The 22,971-nt window shown below is 41.3% G+C and overlaps 1 protein-coding gene across 1 annotated transcript in view; it reads left to right on the plus strand.

Moving 5' to 3' along the window:
- The window catches only part of LOC308312346 (plexin-C1-like), a gene marked incomplete at its 5' end in the record, with an annotated part of 201,110 nt that extends 185,486 nt beyond the window's left edge, over nucleotides 1-15,624 (plus strand). Inside the window, 12 exons of the mRNA XM_080758951.1 lie at nucleotides 4,121-4,258; nucleotides 5,280-5,426; nucleotides 5,883-6,054; nucleotides 6,837-6,937; nucleotides 9,154-9,229; nucleotides 9,340-9,374; nucleotides 9,639-9,734; nucleotides 11,643-11,836; nucleotides 12,097-12,244; nucleotides 12,423-12,563; nucleotides 13,179-13,253; nucleotides 15,391-15,624. Coding sequence (XP_080615077.1) covers nucleotides 4,121-4,258; nucleotides 5,280-5,426; nucleotides 5,883-6,054; nucleotides 6,837-6,937; nucleotides 9,154-9,229; nucleotides 9,340-9,374; nucleotides 9,639-9,734; nucleotides 11,643-11,836; nucleotides 12,097-12,244; nucleotides 12,423-12,563; nucleotides 13,179-13,253; nucleotides 15,391-15,495 — 1,428 coding nt within the window. The 3' untranslated portion in view covers nucleotides 15,496-15,624. The remainder of the gene's footprint in view (nucleotides 1-4,120; nucleotides 4,259-5,279; nucleotides 5,427-5,882; nucleotides 6,055-6,836; nucleotides 6,938-9,153; nucleotides 9,230-9,339; nucleotides 9,375-9,638; nucleotides 9,735-11,642; nucleotides 11,837-12,096; nucleotides 12,245-12,422; nucleotides 12,564-13,178; nucleotides 13,254-15,390) is intronic.
- Nucleotides 15,625-22,971: the final 7,347 nt, after the last annotated feature.

The following is a 22,971-nucleotide window of genomic DNA, read 5'->3' on the forward strand; positions in this document are numbered from 1 at the left end:
GGAGCTGTTTCTCAACAACCAAAAGTGTAAAATAATGTTTTAGGAGCTTTTTCTCAACAACCAAAGTGTCAAATAATGGTTAGAAGCTGTTTGTCAACAACCAAAAGTGTCAAATAATGTTTTAGGAGCTGTTTCTCAACAACCAAAAGTGTAAAATAATGTTTTAGGAGCTGTTTCTCAACAACCAAAGTGTCAAATAATGGTTAGAAGCTGTTTTTCAACAACCAAAAGTGTCAAATAATGTTTTAGGAGCTGTTTCTCAACAACCAAAGTGTCAAATAATGGTTAGAAGCTGTTTTTCAACAACCAAAAGTGTCAAATAATGTTTTAGGAGCTGTTTCTCAACAACCAAAAGTGTAAAATAATGTTTTAGGAGCTGTTTCTCAACAACCAAAGTGTCAAATAATGGTTAGAAGCTGTTTTTCAACAACCAAAAGTGTCCAATAAAGTTTTATGAGCTGTTTCTCAACAACCAAAAGTGTCAAATAATGTTTTAGGAGCTGTTTCTCAACAACCAAAGTGTCAAATAATGGTTAGAAGCTGTTTTTCAACAACCAATAGTGTCAAATAATGTTTTAGGAGCTGTTTCTCAACAACCAAAAGTGTAAAATAATGTTTTAGGAGCTTTTTCTCAACAACCAAAGTGTCAAATAATGGTTAGAAGCTGTTTTTCAACAACCAAAAGTGTCAAATAATGTTTTAGGAGCTGTTTCTCAACAACCAAAAGTGTAAAATAATGTTTTAGGAGCTGTTTCTCAACAACCAAAGTGTCAAATAATGGTTAGAAGCTGTTTTTCAACAACCAAAAGTGTCAAATAATGTTTTAGGAGCTGTTTCTCAACAACCAAAAGTGTCAAATAATGTTTTAGGAGCTGTTTCTCAACAACCAAAAGTGTAAAATAATGTTTTAGGAGCTGTTTCTCAACAACCAAAGTGTCAAATAATGGTTAGAAGCTGTTTTTCAACAACCAAAAGTGTCCAATAAAGTTTTATGAGCTGTTTCTCAACAACCAAAAGTGTCAAATAATGTTTTAGGAGCTGTTTCTCAACAACCAAAGTGTCAAATAATGGTTAGAAGCTGTTTTTCAACAACCAATAGTGTCAAATAATGTTTTAGGAGCTGTTTCTCAACAACCAAAAGTGTAAAATAATGTTTTAGGAGCTTTTTCTCAACAACCAAAGTGTCAAATAATGGTTAGAAGCTGTTTTTCAACAACCAAAAGTGTCAAATAATGTTTTAGGAGCTGTTTCTCAACAACCAAAAGTGTAAAATAATGTTTTAGGAGCTGTTTCTCAACAACCAAAGTGTCAAATAATGGTTAGAAGCTGTTTTTCAACAACCAAAAGTGTCAAATAATGTTTTAGGAGCTGTTTCTCAACAACCAAAAGTGTCAAATAATGTTTTAGGAGCTGTTTCTCAACAAACAAAGTGTCAAATAATGGTTAGAAGCTGTTTTTCAACAACCAAAAGTGTCAAATAATGTTTTAGGAGCTGTTTCTCAACAACCAAAAGTGTAAAATAATGTTTTAGGAGCTTTTTCTCAACAACCAAAGTGTCAAATAATGGTTAGAAGCTGTTTGTCAACAACCAAAAGTGTCAAATAATGTTTTAGGAGCTGTTTCTCAACAACCAAAAGTGTAAAATAATGTTTTAGGAGCTGTTTCTCAACAACCAAAGTGTCAAATAATGGTTAGAAGCTGTTTTTCAACAACCAAAAGTGTCAAATAATGTTTTAGGAGCTGTTTCTCAACAACCAAAGTGTCAAATAATGGTTAGAAGCTGTTTTTCAACAACCAGAAGTGTCAAATAATGTTTTAGGAGCTGTTTCTCAACAAACAAAAGTGTCAAATAATGTTTTAGGAGCTGTTTCTCAACAACCAAAGTGTCAAATAATGGTTAGAAGCTGTTTTTCAACAACCAAAAGTGTCAAATAATGTTTAAGGAGCTGTTTCTCAACAACCAAAAGTGTAAAATAATGTTTTAGGAGCTGTTTCTCAACAACCAAAGTGTCAAATAATGGTTAGAAGCTGTTTTTCAGCAACCAAAAGTGTCAAATAATGTTTTAGGAGCTGTTTCTCAACAACCAAAAGTGTAAAATAAGGTTTTAGGAGCTCTTTCTCAACAACCAAAGTGTCAAATAATGGTTAGAAGCTGTTTTTCAACAACCAAAAGTGTCAAATAATGTTTTAGGAGCTGTTTCTCAACAACCAAAAGTGTAAAATAATGTTTTAGGAGCTGTTTCTCAACAACCAAAGTGTCAAATAATGGTTAGAAGCTGTTTTTCAACAACCAAAAGTGTCAAATAATGTTTTAGGAGCTGTTTCTCAACAACCAAAAGTGTAAAATAATGTTTTAGGAGCTGTTTCTCAACAACCAAAAGTGTAAAATAATGTTTTAGGAGCTGTTTCTCAACAACCAAAGTGTCAAATAATGGTTAGAAGCTGTTTTTCAACAACCAAAAGTGTAAAATAATGTTTTAGGAGCTGTTTCTCAACAACCAAAAGTGTCAAATAATGTTTTAGGAGCTGTTTCTCAACAACCAAAGTGTCAAATAATGGTTAGAAGCTGTTTTTCAACAACCAAAAGTGTCAAATAATGTTTTAGGAGCTGTTTCTCAACAACCAAAAGTGTAAAATAATGTTTTAGGAGCTGTTTCTCAACAACCAAAGTGTCAAATAATGGTTAGAAGCTGTTTTTCAACAACCAAAAGTGTCAAATAATGTTTTAGGAGCTGTTTCTCAACAACCAAAAGTGTAAAATAATGTTTTAGGAGCTGTTTCTCAACAACCAAAGTGTCAAATAATGGTTAGAAGCTGTTTTTCAACAACCAAAAGTGTCAAATAATGTTTTAGGAGCTGTTTCTCAACAACCAAAAGTGTAAAATAATGTTTTAGGAGCTGTTTCTCAACAACCAAAGTGTCAAATAATGGTTAGAAGCTGTTTTTCAACAACCAAAAGTGTCAAATAATGTTTTAGGAGCTGTTTCTCAACAACCAAAAGTGTAAAATAATGTTTTAGGAGCTGTTTCTCAACAACCAAAGTGTCAAATAATGGTTAGAAGCTGTTTTTCAACAACCAAAAGTGTCAAATAATGTTTTAGGAGCTGTTTCTCAACAACCAAAAGTGTAAAATAATGTTTTAGGAGCTGTTTCTCAACAACCAAAGTGTCAAATAATGGTTAGAAGCTGTTTTTCAACAACCAAAAGTGTCAAATAATGTTTTAGGAGCTGTTTCTCAACAACCAAAAGTGTAAAATAATGTTTTAGGAGCTGTTTCTCAACAACCAAAGTGTCAAATAATGGTTAGAAGCTGTTTTTCAACAACCAAAAGTGTCAAATAATGTTTTAGGAGCTGTTTCTCAACAACCAAAGTGTAAAATAATGGTTAGAAGCTGTTTTTCAACAACCAAAAGTGTCAAATAATGTTTTAGGAGCTGTTTCTCAACAACCAAAAGTGTAAAATAATGTTTTAGGAGCTGTTTCTCAACAACCAAAGTGTCAAATAATGGTTAGAAGCTGTTTTTCAACAACCAAAAGTGTCAAATAATGTTTTAGGAGCTGTTTCTCAACAACCAAAAGTGTAAAATAATGTTTTAGGAGCTGTTTCTCAACAACCAAAGTGTCAAATAATGGTTAGAAGCTGTTTTTCAACAACCAAAAGTGTCAAATAATGTTTTAGGAGCTGTTTCTCAACAACCAAAAGTGTAAAATAATGTTTTAGGAGCTGTTTCTCAACAACCAAAGTGTCAAATAATGGTTAGAAGCTGTTTTTCAACAACCAAAAGTGTCAAATAATGTTTTAGGAGCTGTTTCTCAACAACCAAAGTGTCAAATAATGGTTAGAAGCTGTTTTTCAACAACCAAAAGTGTCAAATAATGTTTTAGGAGCTGTTTCTCAACAACCAAAAGTGTAAAATAATGTTTTAGGAGCTGTTTCTCAACAACCAAAGTGTCAAATAATGGTTAGAAGCTGTTTTTCAACAACCAAAAGTGTCAAATAATGTTTTAGGAGCTGTTTCTCAACAACCAAAAGTGTCAAATAATGTTTTAGGAGCTGTTTCTCAACAACCAAAGTGTCAAATAATGGTTAACAGCTGTTTTTCAACGTTAACTCTAACAGGTGATGGAGAACCTCCTCAGGGCTCTGATGGAGCAGCCCAGTAACGCTCATCCCAAACTGCTGCTGAGACGCACAGAGTCCATCGTGGAGAAGCTGCTGACCAACTGGATGTCCATCTGTCTCTACGGCTTCCTCAGGGTCTGTCTGTCTGTCTGTACTGTACTGTACTGTACTGTACTGTACTGTACTGTACTGTACTGTACTCTAAGTACATTTTGATGCCAATACTGTTTTTTACCTGGAATCATGAAATTCCTAGAAATATTTAAAAAAGAAAAAATGAAAAAAAAAACATTTTACAGTCCTGGGAAAATAGTTTTGTGACAAGCGGAGAATAGTCTGGTGACCACCTGATAGATGGTTGGCAGCCGGAATGTAGGCGTCAACCGGGTATAAGCAGTTTGGTTTAGCGCCCCAGCCTGTGTTCGCCGTGAGGAGGACGCCCAAAAAACCCACGTGAGGCCATTCAAAAAACCCACGTGAGGCCTTTAGGAGGGCCATTCAAGTGGCAAGTGGAGCCTGCGGCACCACCGTTGCCCCGCTGGTGGAGCCTGCGGCACCACCGTTGCCCCGCTGGTGGAGCCTGCAGAATCCACCACTCCCGAGTGAAGTGTCTGGTGCAACGCACAGGTCCTGGTCGTACTCCTGGTGAGAGCAGGAGAGGACCTGGTGAGACGTATAGGAAGTGCCCGGTCAGGATTCAACCCACAGTGCCTACTATAGTCCCTCCACGTGCCGGATGGCACGCCCAGTACCGGCAGAGTGGTTCTGGAGCAGCGGTTGTGTGTCTTAATTTCGACGTCAGGCCTAAATGGGTTAAAAAAGACTCATTATTGATCTGAATGATTGGTATATAGGCCTGGAAATTAAAGGGTTAAATATTCTGGAAAGGTTTTGGAATTCTGTAAAATTGTTCCTCTGAGGCCTCATACACACATATCAAACACATGCTCTGTGTCTTGTCTGTGTTTAATGGCCACACGGAGTCACATGTTTGTTTGACCAAACATTTTTGTTTGACGACGTGCAGGTGTTCTGCCCATCAAACAAAAATGTTTGGTCAAACCATATGACAGACAAGACACGGCAACACGTGTTTGATACGTGTGCATGAGGCCCCCCTGAGCGCTCTGTTGACCCACATGTGTTCCATATCCAGGAGAGGGTGGGGCAGCACCTGTACCTCCTGGTGAGCGCACTGACCCAGCAGATCTCAAAGGGTCCGGTGGACTCGGTCACAGAGAAGGCTCTGTACACGCTCAGTGAGGACTGGCTACTGTGGCAGGCGCAGGACTTCAGCACCGTGGTATGTACTCGCATGCATGCACGCACGCACACACGCAACGCATGCAACGCACGCACGCATCCTGTGTTGGAGTTTGGAAGCGCTCGTTGACTATCACTCAACGCCCATGTGTGCCACCTGTTTAGAATTTGCACATAATGCAGGAGGTAACGGGCGCTTCCAAACTCTGACACTCTGAAAGAGGATAATTCAAGCTTTCCCTACAGCTGCAATGTTGGTGATTTTGATGTTAAATACAATCAGATAGGACTTTTATGTTTGGATGAATGGGCTGTCTATGGGACATTGCACCTAATTACCACCTTGCTGGCAAGATGGTGTGCATATTCAATACTTTTGTACTTTAGTTCGAGCTTGTGCAACAGTAGTATATTTCCACATTGCGGTATTGATGCTTTTTACTGCAGTTATTTGTGAGTACGTTTGTCCACCACTGCGTCTCTCTGACTCTCACAGAAACTGAAGGTCCAGTTCACGGTGGGCGGAGGCGACGGTGAGGTCAGCGACCCGCTGGAGGTCAGTGCGCTCAGCTGCGACACGGTGGAGCAGGTTAAGGAGAAGATCCTCGCCACCTTCAAGGCCAAGTTCGGCTTCCCTTACAACACCGCGCTCAGGGACCTGCGTATAGGTCAGAAAACACCCCAAAACACACCCTACAACAGGGGTGGGAAACTGTGACGATGGCGAGGGCCACTATAGTTCCACACTCACTCCAGAGGGCCACTATAGTTCCACACTCACTCCAGAGGGCCACTGTAGTTCCACACTCACTCCAGAGGGCCACTGTAGTTCCACACTCACTCCAGAGGGCCACTATAGTTCCACACTCACTCCAGAGGACCACTATAGTTCCACACTCACTCCAGAGGGCCACTATAGTTCCACACTCACTCCAGAGGGCCACTATAGTTCCACACTCACTCCAGAGGGCCACTATAGTTCCACACTCACTCCAGAGGGCCACTATAGTTCCACACTCACTGCAGAGGGGCACTATAGTTCCACACTCACTCACTTCAGAGGGCCACTATAGTTCTACACTCACTCCAGAGTGCCACTATAGTTCCACACTCACTCCAGAGGGCCACTATAGTTCCACACTCACTCCAGAGGGCCACTATAGTTCCACACTCACTCCAGAGGGCCACTATAGTTCCACACTCACCCCAGAGGGCCACATTGCATATTACTGTCAAATCAAAAAAGCAGATGTAGATTAGATAATTGAAGATTACAGAGTAGACCCTATACAACACAGAGGTCGGAACACAACCTTTGTTCCAGTGTCTGACAGCACATGTTGATATGACAGAGATATGTAAATGAGCGTTATGTAAATTAACCTGTGTGTGTGTGTGTGACACAGATATGTAAATGAGCATTATGTAAATGAACCTGTGTGTGACACAGAGATGGAGAGGGGCGGAGCTTTCGTCTCTCTGGAGGAAGTGGATTCCAGCTCGGAGGTGGTGAACGACATGACCATGCTGAACACACTGCAACACTACAAGGTGTGACACGCACGCACGCGCACACACACACACACACACACACACACACACATGCACACGCACGCACACCATCACTACAAGGTGACTCTTCTCGCGTGTCCTCTAAAAATGTCCAAATGTCAAATGTCTTTTGAAACAGACTTCAATGAGTTTTGTACCTGTATTTTGGCGGTGCCTTGACGGCATCACAATGCTTGCTTTTACACTTGGTTTCATGCTGAAAATATCAGATCTACAAGGTCACAATCACAAAGTGTTGTGAGCTTGTATAGACCTGCTTTTCAGAGCGCAACCACCCTGCAATAACATAGTTTCAGACGGGGGTCCCTGCAACAACATAGTTTCAGACGGGGGTCCCTGCAATAACATAGTTTTCAGACGGGGGTCCCTGCAACAACATAGTTTCAGATGGGGGTCGGCGGCCAAATACAGATCATCATATAATTCTGGGGGTCCTGCATACCTTGAAGAACCATGGACATACGTAGAAACATAGAAACTGTTCGTCATTTTGTACACAGTCTCTGGTCTCGGGTCTCAATGCGATTAACACATTTTGGGGCGGGAACCCCTTTTGGTGTTTTAAAGCATTATGTTATACTTTAGCTATTGGAAAATATCAGATCTACAAGCTCATAGCGCGGCACCGAGTGCCGCACTACGAGCTTGTAGGTCTGCTATTTTTGGAAAAGTCGTGAAAATGTGGTGCAAATCTTTGAATATATATTCTTTCGTAGAGAAGGTTTTTAAACTCAAATCTTTGCTTCTGGGTGGGGGGGGGGTCCCTGGAACTACATATTTTCAGATGGGGGGGTCCACGGCCACATACAGACAATTCTGGGGGTCCTTGACGTGAAAAAGGTTGAGAACCACCACTGACACAGAAACATGGGGTTTTTCAGGAAACTGTCGTGCTTTTGAAGACATTCGTAGACTTGTCCTCGGGTCTCAATGCGATTAAAAGGCATTATCAGAGGCCAGACTGAGGCGTGCAGCGTGGAGATGTGGCCAGAGGCTATCGGCCTGTAATAATGGCTTCCTAATGGGATCACTGTCCCAGGGAGCGTGCAGAGTGTCTCAGAGGGGCAGGGGCTGAAATCCCGGAAGAGGGCACTTTTGGACAAAAACAAAATGCGAAAATAGCTGATCTACAAGCTCACAACACGTCGCGCTGCGACGTGTTGTGACGTCGCAGCGCGACGTGTTGTGAGCTTGTAGATCAGCTATTTCCGGGGCGCAACCCTGCACTCTTTAGCTGGTGGAGATGCGCCGTCACAACATGGATTTCTAAACAAGGATTTGTTCAACGCAAAATGCTGTGTTCAAGTTCAGGAGACTTCGGAAAGAAAAGCAATTCTCCTGAACGCTCATGCCTTCCTTCCGGCGTGGCATGGGAAGGAGAGGAGGGGCATTTTAAATGTAGTAAACGCTGCATTCGTGGTTCTGGAGAGGGCAGTTTTTTTTACAGACTGGGTAAAAGGGGCAGGGGCTGAAGCCCCCTTTTGATGTCTTTATGTGTGAACGTCCCTGTGCTGCCCTGTCTCTGTCTCGGGAGACTCTGGCCCTGGATGGTAACCCATTTAGTCCTGAGGACCATTCTACAAAATGTCTTCTAAATCTTGACAGTTTTCTGAAAATGTGTTCTACAGTCAGTCGTTGTCAAACATTTTCATGTCAAGGACCCCAAAGATTATATGTAATTGGCCGCCGACCCCCATCTGAAAATATGTAGTCCTCACCCCAGAAGCAAAGATTGGAGTTAAAAACGTGTAGATCTGCTAAAGTATAACATAATGCTTTAAAACACCCAAAGGAGTTACTGTTCTGAACGGGTTAAAAATAACAGCACACTGATAAGATCCAACAACCATGTCTTCGTGGCCACATGGCAGACTGGAATATTGGATTAACCCGTTTAAGAGCGAATAAGGTCTCGATTCTATACAACATGTCTTCTGAATCCTGACAGTTTTCTGTGGTTCTGATGGACTTTCAGATGGACCCCCATCTGAAAAGGATTTGTACTATAGGGACCCGTCTTTAAACGTTTGCCATAAAAGAATATGTAGGCCTATTGAAAGATTTGCACACAGATAAAAAAAAAAAAAAAAGCAGATCTACAAGCTCAGCGCTATACGAGCTCAGAGCTTTTAGATCTGCTATTTTTCAACAGTCTGTCTCTCTCTCTCTCTCTCTCTCCCTCCATGTCCATACAGGTTCCTGACGGAGCTTCGATCAAAGTTCTTCCTAAGACGAGTCATCCTCCTCTGAGCCCTCAGGGCAGCCTGAAGGGTAATTATTACAGATGGGGGACCCCCCCCACCCACCCACCCACCCAAAAAGATGTGCATGATTTCAACTGCTCATATAATAACCTCTAGTTTCTGTTTGTTTTTCTCTAGACGACCAGAACTTCTCTGTAAAATACTTCCACTTGGTAAGAGACAACACACTGACAGGAGTTAATTGTATCTAGTGCTTTCTATACAGTACTGTATGTGATGAAGTGATGATTGAGCACTTGAGACGAATAACAGTCAAAGTCCATAGTAACAATCCATAATGTATTTATAAATGATGGATACGGCGTCAGGACAGATACAGTAGGCCTTTTTGGGGAGAGGTCAGAATAATTTATGGACTGTATTCGACTGTTATTCGCAATTTCGCCTCAATCTGCTCAATTATTGTCTCCGTACAGATTGACCCAGACGTAGCAGAGGACCAGAAAGGGAACCCGGAGAGAAGGAAGTTCAAACTGAAGGAAGTGCACCTCACGAAGCTGCTCTCCACCAAGGCAAGACCTTATTTAACCTCACTGAGCCGCTCTCCACCAAGGTTAAAACAATTGATTTAGTGATAAAGTTTCTTTCAAGGAAGTGCACCTCACAAAAGCTTCATGACCACAGAGGCAAGAGGAAGCGACCGCAACGCTACAGTGCATACTGTACATCCTCTTTCACAATCTTCTAAACCATCCTATTCTATCACACTTTTAACCTTTTAACCACTCTAAACCATCCTATTCTATCACACTTAGATCTGAGGACCGTTTAACCACTCTAAACCATCCTATTCTATCACACTTGGATCTGAGGACCGTTTAACCACTCTAAACCATCCTATTCTATCACACTTAGATCTGAGGACCCTTTAGCCACTCTAAACCATCCTATTCTATCACACTTAGATCTGAGGACCGTTTAACCACTCTAAACCATCCTATTCTATCACACTTGGATCTGAGGACCCTTTAACCACTCTAAACCATCCTATTCTATAACACTTAGATCTGAGGACCCTTTAACCACTCTAAACCATCCTATTCTATCACACTTAGATCTGAGGACCTTTTAACCACTCTAAACCATCCTATTCTATCACACTTAGATCGGAGGACCCTTTAACCACTCTAAACCATCCTATTCTATCACACTTAGATCTGAGGACCTTTTAACCACTCTAAACCATCCTATTCTATCACACTTAGATCTGAGGACCGTTTATCTCCATTAATTATCTCCAACTGAATGACAGCAAGTTTGAGGTCGTATTATTTGGTCCACCTGATTTCACTACCCAAATCCAAAACAATCTCGGCACCCTCTCCTCAATCTAGGAGTAGTTTTTGACTCTGCATTTAAATTCAACAAACAAATTAATGCAATAGTCAAACCAGTTTCTTTCACCTCCGCTCCACCTCCAAAATCAAACCATTTCTCTCCACACACGACCTTGAAATAGTCATCCACGCACTAATATAATCCCGGTTAGACTACTGTAATGCCCTCTACACTGGGATTTGTCAGTCATCCCTGTCTCGTCTTCAACTTGTCCAAAATGCAGCAGCCAGACTCCTGACCGGCACCAGAAGGAGAGACCACATCACCCCTGTCTTGGCCTCTCTCCACTGGCTGCCGGTCTGGTTCAGAATCCAGTTTAAAACCCTCCTGTTTGTGTACAAAGCCCTCAATGGGCTGGCCCCCTCCTACATCACCGACCTCCTATCCTATCCCCCCTCTACCAGGACCCTCAGGTCAGCAGACAGGGGTCTCTTAGGGGTTCCGCACTCAAAAAAGAGGCTCAGGGGCGACCGCGCCTTTGCTGTCTCAGCCCCCACTCTGTGGAACAGAATTCCCCTCGCGGTTAGGTCTGCGCCCTCCGTTGAGTCTTTTAAATCACACCTGAAAACATTTTTATATTCACAAGCCTTTCCACCACCAACATGATCCTGCACATTTCCTTTTAGATTATTCTGTCCTATATGCCTGTTGTTTTATTATTGACGTCTTCCGCACTGTATTGTATTGTATTGTATTATATTGTATTGCATTTGTGAAGCACTTTGGTACAATGAGAGTTGTTTTTAAATGTGCTATATTTGATTTGATTTGATTTTAACCACTCTAAACCATCCTATTCTATCACACTTAGATCTGAGGACCTTTTAACCCCTCTAAACCATCCTATTCTATCACACTTTTAACCTTTTAACCACTCTAAACCATCCCATTCTATCACACTTTTAACCTTTTAACCTTTAGCTATTGAAAAACAGCAGCTCATAGCGCGGCACTCGGTGCTTATAGATCCGCTGTTTTCGAAAAATAGTGAAAAGGTGTGCACATTTTCGAACATAGTTATTCTTTCTCAGCAAATATTTTTAAACTCAAATCTTTCTCCCCCCCCTCCCCCCCCCCCCTAGGTGTCTGTCCATTCCTTCGTAGAGAACCTGTTCAGAGGTGTCTGGGGGTCACCACTGCAGGCGGGTGGCCCAGAGCGCCCCCTGGTGGGCAGGGCGCCACACGCCATCAAGTACTTCTTTGACTTCCTGGACGCGCAGGCGGACGCCAAGAAGATCAGCGACCCCGACGTCCTGCACATCTGGAAGACCAACAGGTAGTGGTCACGTGCGTCCGTGCGTTGTTAGAAAGAGGCTAAATGATTATCTCAGTTCTAAGTTGTAACCTCCATGGAGGAGGTTTTTGCAGAAAGGGGAACTTTGATACTGAGAGGGTATGCAGTTAAAACAATAGGACAATAACGCATTATCTTTTCTGCTCCGTAAAGCACTTTGAGCTACATTTATGTAAAAATGCTAAATAAAGTTTATTATTATTATTACTAAAATGTGTGTGGATCGCCCCGCCCCCTCTCAGCTTGCTGCTGCGTTTCTGGATCAACATCCTGAAGAACCCTCAGTTTGTGTTCGACATGGAGAAGAGTCCGCACCTGGACGGCTGTCTGTCTGTGGTGGCACAGGCCTTCATGGACGCCTTCTCCCTGACCGACACACCGCTGGGGAAGGTACTGGTCTGTCCGTCTGTCCGTCTGTCCGTCTGTCTGTCCGTCCGTCTGTCCGTCTGTCTGTCTGTCCGTCTGTCCGTCTGTCCGTCTGTCTGTCTGTCTGTCTGTCCGTCCGTCCTGTCCTGTCCTATCCTGTCTAATGTTCTTGTTCTTGTTTTTTGTGTGGTTTTTTTCCCAGCATGCACCAACAAACAAGCTCCTGTATGCCAAAGACATGCCTCAGTTCAGGCAGGAAGTGAAGGCCTTCTACAAGCAGGTCCGAGACCAACCACCAATCGGCAGCTCAGAATTCAACCGCTTCCTGAGGGAGGAGTCCAAGGTAATCCATGACATTTAGCCTCTCGGAGCCAAAACTAAAGAATATGTTGTTGTCGTTTGATTTTGTCCACAATTCCTTCCATGCTGTATTGATGTTGGTACCATTAGGAGAGATAACAGGCCAAACGCGCTGATCAAAAATAACAATTATTTTATGTTTTCTAATTGCGTAGACTTGTTGTACTTAATTTAAAAGTCTACACAATTGGAGAATGCAGAATAATTGTACTATAAATTGAACTCTTGAGAGTGTAAAATGAAATTGAATTCTCAAGAGTTAACCCATTCTGACCTGAGATCAGATTCTAAAAAAGTCTTCTACATCCTGACAGTTTTCTGAAAAAGCTATGTGTCAGTCGTTCTTCGATTTAAAAAAGATAGCAGACATATACAAGCTCGTGCTATGAGCTTGTAGATTTGCTATTTTTCAATAACTAAAGGGGTTCCCGCCCCAAAATGGGTTAATGATCTAATAAGGGGTCCACATCATTTGGCCGGGGACCACGTGGAACCACCTCGGGGACCACTGGCTTACAGTGAAGAAAGAAATCAAAGTATTCTATTTTTTATTGGGGTTTTTTGCGCTAGTGCTTTAATAATTGTGCCTCAATTTCAGAAACATGAAAATGAATTTGACGAATCCGCTGCCCTGAGAGATCTGTACAAGTTCCTCCAGCAGTATTTTACAGAGGTAAACGTACTAAGCTTGTAGATCTTGTAGATCACCCTAGCGCAACCAAGTCTTTAAGTCTTCTTCAAGTCTCCCTAAGATTTAGTTCTACTGGATCTCTTCTCCACTAGTCCCTCCCTGACATTTAGTTCTACTGGATCTCTTCTCCACTAGTCCCTCCCTGACATTTAGTTCTACTGGATCTCTTCTCCACTAGTCCCTCCCTAACATTTAGTTCTACTGGATCTCTTCTCCACTAGTCCCTCCCTGACATTTAGTTCTACTGGATCTCTTCTCCACTAGTCCCTCCCTGACATTTAGTTCTACTGGATCTCTTCTCCACTAGTCCCTCCCTGACATTTGGTTCTACTGGATCTCTTCTCCACTAGTCCCTCCCTAACATTTAGTTCTACTGGATCTCTTCTCCACTATAGTCCCTCCCTGACATTTAGTTCTACTGGATCTCTTCTCCACTAGTCCCTCCCTGACATTTAGTTCTACTGGATCTCTTCTCCACTAGTCCCTCCCTGACATTTAGTTCTACTGGATCTCTTCTCCACTAGTCCCTCCCTGACATTTAGTTCTACTGGATCTCTTCTCCACTAGTCCCTCCCTAACATTTAGTTCTACTGGATCTCTTCTCCACTAGTCCCTCCCTAACATTTAGTTCTACTGGATCTCTTCTCCACTAGTCCCTCCCTGACATTTGGTTCTACTGGATCTCTTCTCCACTAGTCCCTCCCTAACATTTAGTTCTACTGGATCTCTTCTCCACTATAGTCCCTCCCTGACATTTAGTTCTACTGGATCTCTTCTCCACTAGTCCCTCCCTGACATTTAGTTCTACTGGATCTCTTCTCCACTAGTCCCTCCCTGACATTTAGTTCTACTGGATCTCTTCTCCACTAGTCCCTCCCTGACATTTAGTTCTACTGGATCTCTTCTCCACTAGTCCCTCCCTAACATTTAGTTCTACTGGATCTCTTCTCCACTAGTCCCTCCCTGACATTTAGTTCTACTGGATCTCTTCTCCACTAGTCCCTCCCTGACATTTAGTTCTACTGGATCTCTTCTCCACTAGTCCCTCCCTGACATTTAGTTCTACTGGATCTCTTCTCCACTAGTCCCTCCCTGACATTCGATTTCATTTTCGTCATAGTTTTAGTCGACGAAATCAACACTGCATAGCCAAAGCTGCCGGAAACTGTACAAATAGTTTCCACCCAGTTTTAGCCCCGATGTTGAGTTTAGATGTTTAAGCTTTCATGACAACACGGTGATCTATTAAACTTCTCAAAATGTAACATTTTAGTCACAGGAAATGTGAGCTTACTGAAAGTGGTTTTAGTTCATGAGGAAGTGGAACTGTTGTTTTGGAGACTGATTGACTGATTGATTGATTGAAATATTTATTAACAGTTTGCAGAATTACAGTACATTCCAAGCACAACTCAATACAAAGAGTGTTAACTGTGAGTGGACGACCCACTAGTGGACTTGTTTACATTAGGGTCCACCTTGTTCAATTCATCAACATTGAGCAGTGAGCTATACTGTGCGGTTATGGTTAGGGATCACATCCCGATCACGTCTTTCTTTTGCTCCGATCCGATTCCGATCAATTGATTTTGATTTCGGGCATCTGCCCCGATACCAATTTATTTTCCCCCGATCCGATATTTATATTTTATAGACCACGTTTATGCCATATCATCACAACAGAACAATATCCCAAATCACGGACGTTATCCAGTCTAATATCATGATATGGATATAATATTGATACTAGGGATGTTTCCGATCACGTGATCAGATTTGGACAACCGCATGATGAGCCAAGTTGATCTGAAGATGGCTTCATTTTAGGGCTGCACGATAATGAAATTATGACCGATAACAATGGAAACAAGGCCCAAAGCCTGTTAATAAAGTATTCAATCAATCAATAAATATCATATTTGATTTGGCTTTTGTTCTAGACTAGAGGTACTAGAAACTTTTGATTTATTGATGCATTTTATTTATTTTTTGCTGATGAAAACCGATTAAATAATCTGTATTATTTTGATACAGATTCGGATATGGCCTATTCCGATGCGCTACCGATGGTATCATGCATCTTTACTTAATTCGTTTAAAATTTGTATTTCTTTTTCAGATCAAGCAGAAACTGGAGCAGAACGGCGCCCCCGCTGGTCTCATGGAGCAACTGCAGCACGTTAAAGAGCAGTTTGATGGCCTTAAGAGCTGCTCCTGGAACTGACAGAGTTTTGAGTGGAGCAGCCACTCCATGTCCGTCCCTATGTATGTATGTATGTCTGTATGTATGTCCCTATGTTTAGGGTACCAACAGGTGCCAAAGTGGCGCTGTTGAGCTAGAGAGAGAGAGAGAGAGAGAGAGAGACAGAGACAGAGACAGAGAGAGAGAGAGAAGTGTTTTCAGCTGTCAGTTAACACGGTAACTCTGTCATTTCTCAACCGTTTGGACGCGGGGTGGCTCACCGGAACCGGGCCGACACCCTGGGCGCGTTCCTGTGGTTCTGGAGGTTCCGGGGACCCCCGGGGACACCCACACGGAATCGCACCACTCGGTTCACACGAGTGTGATTGTTTAATATACTGAAGATAGTCGACCCCACTTTAGAGGCAAAAATGGTACACAAATCCTACAAAAATGGTCTCCTAAGTGGGCGTGGTTGGCTTCTCCCCCGGAGAGATTCATTATTTTTCTACAGCCTACTGTTGCACAAAGTCTTGGCGCGCACGTGCGCGTGTGTGAGCGAGTGAGTGAGTGAGCGAGCGAGCGTGTGCGTGCGTGCGTGTGCAGATTGGGCACAGTTGTGCGGCATTGCGTAATTAGGGGAGAGGGAGAGCAGAGCAGCACAGAGTGAAGAAGAGGAACAATGCTTGCTGAAGAGAATGTAACACAGTCTGTCACACGTTGTTGTCTTTACCAGATTAGTGAAAAAATAATCTGTAGAGTTGAGTTGCAAGTGTTGGACTGGTTGATGAACAGTGATTTGGGCAAAGAGTTACAAGGATGTTTTCCAGCGTCACTGTGACAGGGCGTGCAGACATTGGGGAGGTACTGTGGGGAAACTGGGCAGACAGAGTTGGGCCTGACTGTGTGTGTATGCTGTTGGCATGCTAGTTGGATGAGCTAGTTGGACAGTTTACCATGATAGTGGGTAGGAGGAGATAGCCTGTTTAGCTGAAGCAGTCAATCTCTTAAACTACTAAACCTTCCTGAAGAGGACGTCGCCTGAAGCAAGACATCCCAGATAGCGGGTTGAGCGACCAGGCAACGCTCTAACCTTCCTCTGGCAACGTCGGTCCTGCCCCTCATCTCTTCTGACAGACTCTGCCCAGCTAAGTCCATTGATGATATTCAGACCGTGGTCATATTGCCAGCAAGGTGCTAACTAGGTGCAACTTCCCACTCATTTTATTTTGCTTTTATTTTGATATGCCGGCTTAGATGGGATCTAAGGTTCAGAGTGTCAATAATGTTGTTTTCACATTGCATTGGGGAAGTGTAAAAGTGAACAGTGCATTTACCTGTTGTTAAACTGAACTCTATTGAGTTACAAGACACAATTGATAACTTTTGATAACTTTTATTTCATTTTATTTTAATTCATATTTTTAAGTAAAAGTATAAAAGACTTGTTGTGTTGCTTGTTTCTTCTATTTGCTTAGATAAAGGATTTCATAATAAGGTGTACATTTAAAAAAAAAGTTTAAAAGGGTTTAAGCTTAAAAGGTTAAAAACTAGATTAGCAAAATTAGTTAACAAGGGAACTCAAGTTTATATTTAAATGTTTAAAAAGCTTATAGGTACTTTTAAGTTAAAAGTAGGGGGGACAGGCATATAAAGTCACTGGATTGTATTCCTGATCTGTTGTTTTTATTATAGAAGTGTCTTTTGTACGTCTCTAAATGTTTTGATGAAATGAACATGGTGGACCCTCTTAAACAAGTCTGCTAAGTCTGCTATATGAGTCTATATTCAAACTCAGGAAATTCTCTTCTACATTTCTCACAGCGGTAATTTCCATTCTTACGGTCAACAATCTTGTCCTTGCAGTCCTCATGGGGAGGATGAAATGCCATTTAATGGCATTTCTATCTCTAGGACTGGCAATTTATATCTTAAAATCAAAATGGAACCAAATCGGGTGCATTTGGTTCCATTTGTACACTTTGTAACTCATTACAGACCCACAATGGTCTTGGTGTTGGCTGCATTGGAAGGTGGCCATTTAATGGGATTTAATTCACCTTCAGGGCAATCTGAGCATCCCATCGTCAAATATTCGGGTAAACCTGTGTGATTCAACAGTCTGTCTTGAGAGACTACCTTCAGGTCGATTAACTGGATAACCGACGTTTTGCCTCCATCTAGTGTTCACCAGCGGACATTGCATGTGTCTGTCTGAAGTTTATTATGGGTGCTGCAAATCAGTGTTTCCCAAAACACAAAAAACCCATCTGAACATGTGTTGTACCACGGACCCCCATCTGAACATGTGTTGTACCAGGGACCCCCATCTGAACATGTGTTGTACCACAGACCCCCATCTGAACATGTGTTGTACCAGGGACCCCCATCTGAACATGTGTTGTACCGGGGACCCCCATCTGAACATTATGTTGTACCAGGGACCGCCCAGATCAGAGAAGAATTATTTTAAGAAACTCAATATTATTCAAACTTTTCCAAACATTTTTCAACATTTTTCCAAAACATTTCAAAAATATCAGATGTGCAGCTTGTAGATCTGCTATTTTTTAATTTAAAAAATAAGTATAACATTTGGACATTTGGCTCCATCCAATACCTACACCAGTTGTGATGCAATAGAGTTTGCTGTGACCGTTGTGAATTATGGGTGGTGTGGTCTTTGCCAAGACGGTAGATTGTGGCCCATGCCTTCCTGCTGTTATTTGTCATGTTGGTGTTCTCTATATCTTTTCGTCCTGGGCATGACGTTAAACTGTTCCGTTCGAGAGGACCGGCGAGTCGGCGACCCTCGGATGTAAACAGCCACGAAAGGAAACTATGTGTGTGAGGTGTTCTCTATCATTTCATTCCAGACTTTCCTTCATTCATCCCTAACTTCACTGTCTATCTCCTGTGTTTTCCATTCATCTTAAGCGATACACAGTCGTCTGATGTGCGGGGGGAGGTGCCGGTTAGCGCATAAAGGCACGGGACAGGTGTTGTCTTGACGCATCCTGTGATGATGCGACAGGTGTCATTTAGGGCTGTGTCAACCAATTTGGTGTGACGTGATCGGCTCCAGCTTGAGCAGGCATACTCTGCTGTAGAGAAAGACAGGGCCATGGCAGTTGCACGGATTATTTGTGGGTCTGCGCCCCACTTGGAGTTCACTAGTTTTCACAGGATGTTATTGTGGGTGTTGACCGTGGCTTTTGTGTTCTCCATGTGTTTTTTGAAGAAGAGTGTCCTGTCCAGTGTAACTCCAAGATACATGGGGTGGGTATGGTTGGAGAGTTTGTGACCATCCCAAGTGACGCTCAGTTATATTTTTCACGTCTCGGTTCCTCAGGTGGAAGCTGCATAGTTGGGAATGGAAAAAGTTGGAAAAAATGAAAAAAACGATGGGTTATAGCCCATGTTTTTAGAAATTTTGAAAAAAAAAAGTTATCCTCGTTTCTCATCATTTTGGACCATGGGCTATAGCCCATATCGTACGGCATACTATAGCGCGCCGTTTTTCATCATTTTTGAGGATTTGAAAAAAATGACGAAATGACAAAAACGATGGGTTATAGCCCATGTTTTTTGATATTTTGAAAAAAAAAGTTAGCCTCGTTTCTCATCATTTTTGACCGTGGGCTATAGCCCATATCGTACGGCATACTATAGCGCGCCGTTTTTCATCATTTTTGAGGATTTGAAAAAAATGACGAAATGACAAAAACGATGGGTTATAGCCCATGTTTTTTGATATTTTGGGAAAAAAAGTTAGCCTCGTTTCTCATCATTTTGGACCGTGGGCTATAGCCCATATCGTACGGCATACTATAGCGCGCCGTTTTTCATCATTTTTGAGGATTTGAAAAAAATGACGAAATGACAAAAACGATGGGTTATAGCCCATGTTTTTTGATATTTTGGGAAAAAAAGTTAGCCTCGTTTCTCATCATTTTGGACCGTGGGCTATAGCCCATATCGTACGGCATACTATAGCGCGCCGTTTTTCATCATTTTTGAGGATTTGAAAAAAATGACGAAATGACAAAAACGATGAGTTATAGCCCATGTTTTTTGATATTTTGAAAAAAAAAGTTAGCCTCGTTTCTCATCATTTTGGACCGTGGGCTATAGCCCATATCGTACGGCATACTATAGCGCGCCGTTTTTCATCATTTTTGAGGATTTGAAAAAAAATGACGAAATGACAAAAACGATGGGTTATAGCCCATGTTTTTTGATATTTTGAAAAAAAAAGTTAGCCTCGTTTCTCATCATTTTGGACCGTGGGCTATAGCCCATATCGTACGGCATACTATAGCGCGCCGTTTTTCATCATTTTTGAGGATTTGAAAAAAATGACGAAATGACAAAAACGATGGGTTATAGCCCATGTTTTTTGATATTTTGAAAAAAAAAGTTAGCCTCGTTTCTCATCATTTTGGACCGTGGGCTATAGCCCATATCGTACGGCATACTATAGCGCGCCGTTTTTCATCATTTTTGAGGATTTGAAAAAAAATGACGAAATGACAAAAACGATGGGTTATAGCCCATGTTTTTTGAAATTTGGAAAAAAAAAGTTAGCCTCGTTTCTCATCATTTTGGACCGTGGGCTATAGCCCATATCGTACGGCATACTATAGCGCGCCGTTTTTCATCATTTTTGAGGATTTGAAAAAAATGACGAAATGACAAAAACGATGGGTTATAGCCCATGTTTTTTGATATTTTGAAAAAAAATGTTAGCCTCGTTTCTCATCATTTTGGACCGTGGGCTATAGCCCATATCGTACGGCATACTATAGCGCGCCGTTTTTCATCATTTTTGAGGATTTGAAAAAAATGACGAAATGACAAAAACGATGGGTTATAGCCCATGTTTTTTGATATTTTGAAAAAAAAAAATAGCCTCGTTTCTCATCATTTTGGACCGTGGGCTATAGCCCATATCGTACGGCATACTATAGCGCGCCGTTTTTCATCATTTTTGAGGATTTGAAAAAAATGACGAAATGACAAAAACGATGTGTTATAGCCCATGTTTTTTGATATTTTGAAAAAAAAAGTTAGCCTCGTTTCTCATCATTTTGGACCGTGGGCTATAGCCCATATCGTACGGCATACTATAGCGCGCCGTTTTTCATCATTTTTGAGGATTTGAAAAAAATGACGAAATGACAAAAACGATGGGTTATAGCCCATGTTTTTTGAAATTTTGAAAAAAAAGTTATCCTCGTCTCTCATCATTTTGGACCATGGGCTATAGCCCATATCGTACGGCATACTATAGCGCGCCGTTTTTCATCATTTTTGAGGATTTGAAAAAAATGACGAAATGACAAAAACGATGGGTTATAGCCCATGTTTTTTGAAATTTGGAAAAACAAAGTTAGCCTCGTTTCTCATCATTTTGGACCGTGGGCTATAGCCCATATCGTACGGCATACTATAGCGCGCCGTTTTTCATCATTTTTGAGGATATGAAAAAAATGACGAAATGACAAAAACGATGGGTTATAGCCCATGTTTTTTTAAATTTTGAAAAAAAAGTTATCCTCGTTTCTCATCATTTTGGAACATGGGCTATAGCCCATATCGTACGGCATACTATAGCGCGCCGTTTTTCATCATTTTTGAGGATTTGAAAAAAATGACGAAATGACAAAAACGATGGGTTATAGCCCATGTTTTTTTAAATTTTGGGAAAAAAAGTTAGCCTCGTTTCTCATCATTTTGGACCGTGGGCTATAGCCCATATCGTACGGCATACTATAGCGCGCCGTTTTTCATCATTTTTGAGGATTTGAAAAAAATGACGAAATGACAAAAACGATGGGTTATAGCCCATGTTTTTTGATATTTTGGGAAAAAAAGTTAGCCTCGTTTCTCATCATTTTGGACCGTGGGCTATAGCCCATATCGTACGGCATACTATAGCGCGCCGTTTTTCATCATTTTTGAGGATTTGAAAAAAATGACGAAATGACAAAAACGATGGGTTATAGCCCATGTTTTTTGATATTTTGGGAAAAAAAGTTAGCCTCGTTTCTCATCATTTTGGACCGTGGGCTATAGCCCATATCGTACGGCATACTATAGCGCGCCGTTTTTCATCATTTTTGAGGATTTGAAAAAAATGACGAAATGACAAAAACGATGGGTTATAGCCCATGTTTTTTGATATTTTGAAAAAAAAAGTTAGCCTCGTTTCTCATCATTTTGGACCGTGGGCTATAGCCCATATCGTACGGCATACTATAGCGCGCCGTTTTTCATCATTTTTGAGGATTTGAAAAAAAATGACGAAATGACAAAAACGATGGGTTATAGCCCATGTTTTTTGATATTTTGAAAAAAAAAGTTAGCCTCGTTTCTCATCATTTTGGACCGTGGGCTATAGCCCATATCGTACGGCATACTATAGCGCGCCGTTTTTCATCATTTTTGAGGATTTGAAAAAAATGACGAAATGACAAAAACGATGGGTTATAGCCCATGTTTTTTGATATTTTGAAAAAAAAAGTTAGCCTCGTTTCTCATCATTTTGGACCGTGGGCTATAGCCCATATCGTACGGCATACTATAGCGCGCCGTTTTTCATCATTTTTGAGGATTTGAAAAAAAATGACGAAATGACAAAAACGATGGGTTATAGCCCATGTTTTTTGAAATTTGGAAAAAAAAAGTTAGCCTCGTTTCTCATCATTTTGGACCGTGGGCTATAGCCCATATCGTACGGCATACTATAGCGCGCCGTTTTTCATCATTTTTGAGGATTTGAAAAAAATGACGAAATGACAAAAACGATGGGTTATAGCCCATGTTTTTTGATATTTTGAAAAAAAATGTTAGCCTCGTTTCTCATCATTTTGGACCGTGGGCTATAGCCCATATCGTACGGCATACTATAGCGCGCCGTTTTTCATCATTTTTGAGGATTTGAAAAAAATGACGAAATGACAAAAACGATGGGTTATAGCCCATGTTTTTTGATATTTTGAAAAAAAAAAATAGCCTCGTTTCTCATCATTTTGGACCGTGGGCTATAGCCCATATCGTACGGCATACTATAGCGCGCCGTTTTTCATCATTTTTGAGGATTTGAAAAAAATGACGAAATGACAAAAACGATGTGTTATAGCCCATGTTTTTTGATATTTTGAAAAAAAAAGTTAGCCTCGTTTCTCATCATTTTGGACCGTGGGCTATAGCCCATATCGTACGGCATACTATAGCGCGCCGTTTTTCATCATTTTTGAGGATTTGAAAAAAATGACGAAATGACAAAAACGATGGGTTATAGCCCATGTTTTTTGAAATTTTGAAAAAAAAGTTATCCTCGTCTCTCATCATTTTGGACCATGGGCTATAGCCCATATCGTACGGCATACTATAGCGCGCCGTTTTTCATCATTTTTGAGGATTTGAAAAAAATGACGAAATGACAAAAACGATGGGTTATAGCCCATGTTTTTTGAAATTTGGAAAAAAAAAGTTAGCCTCGTTTCTCATCAT

This window comes from Protomyctophum bolini (assembly GCF_963924005.1).
Source record: "Protomyctophum bolini genome assembly, chromosome: 3".
NCBI classification, from domain to species: Eukaryota; Metazoa; Chordata; class Actinopteri; order Myctophiformes; family Myctophidae; genus Protomyctophum; species Protomyctophum bolini.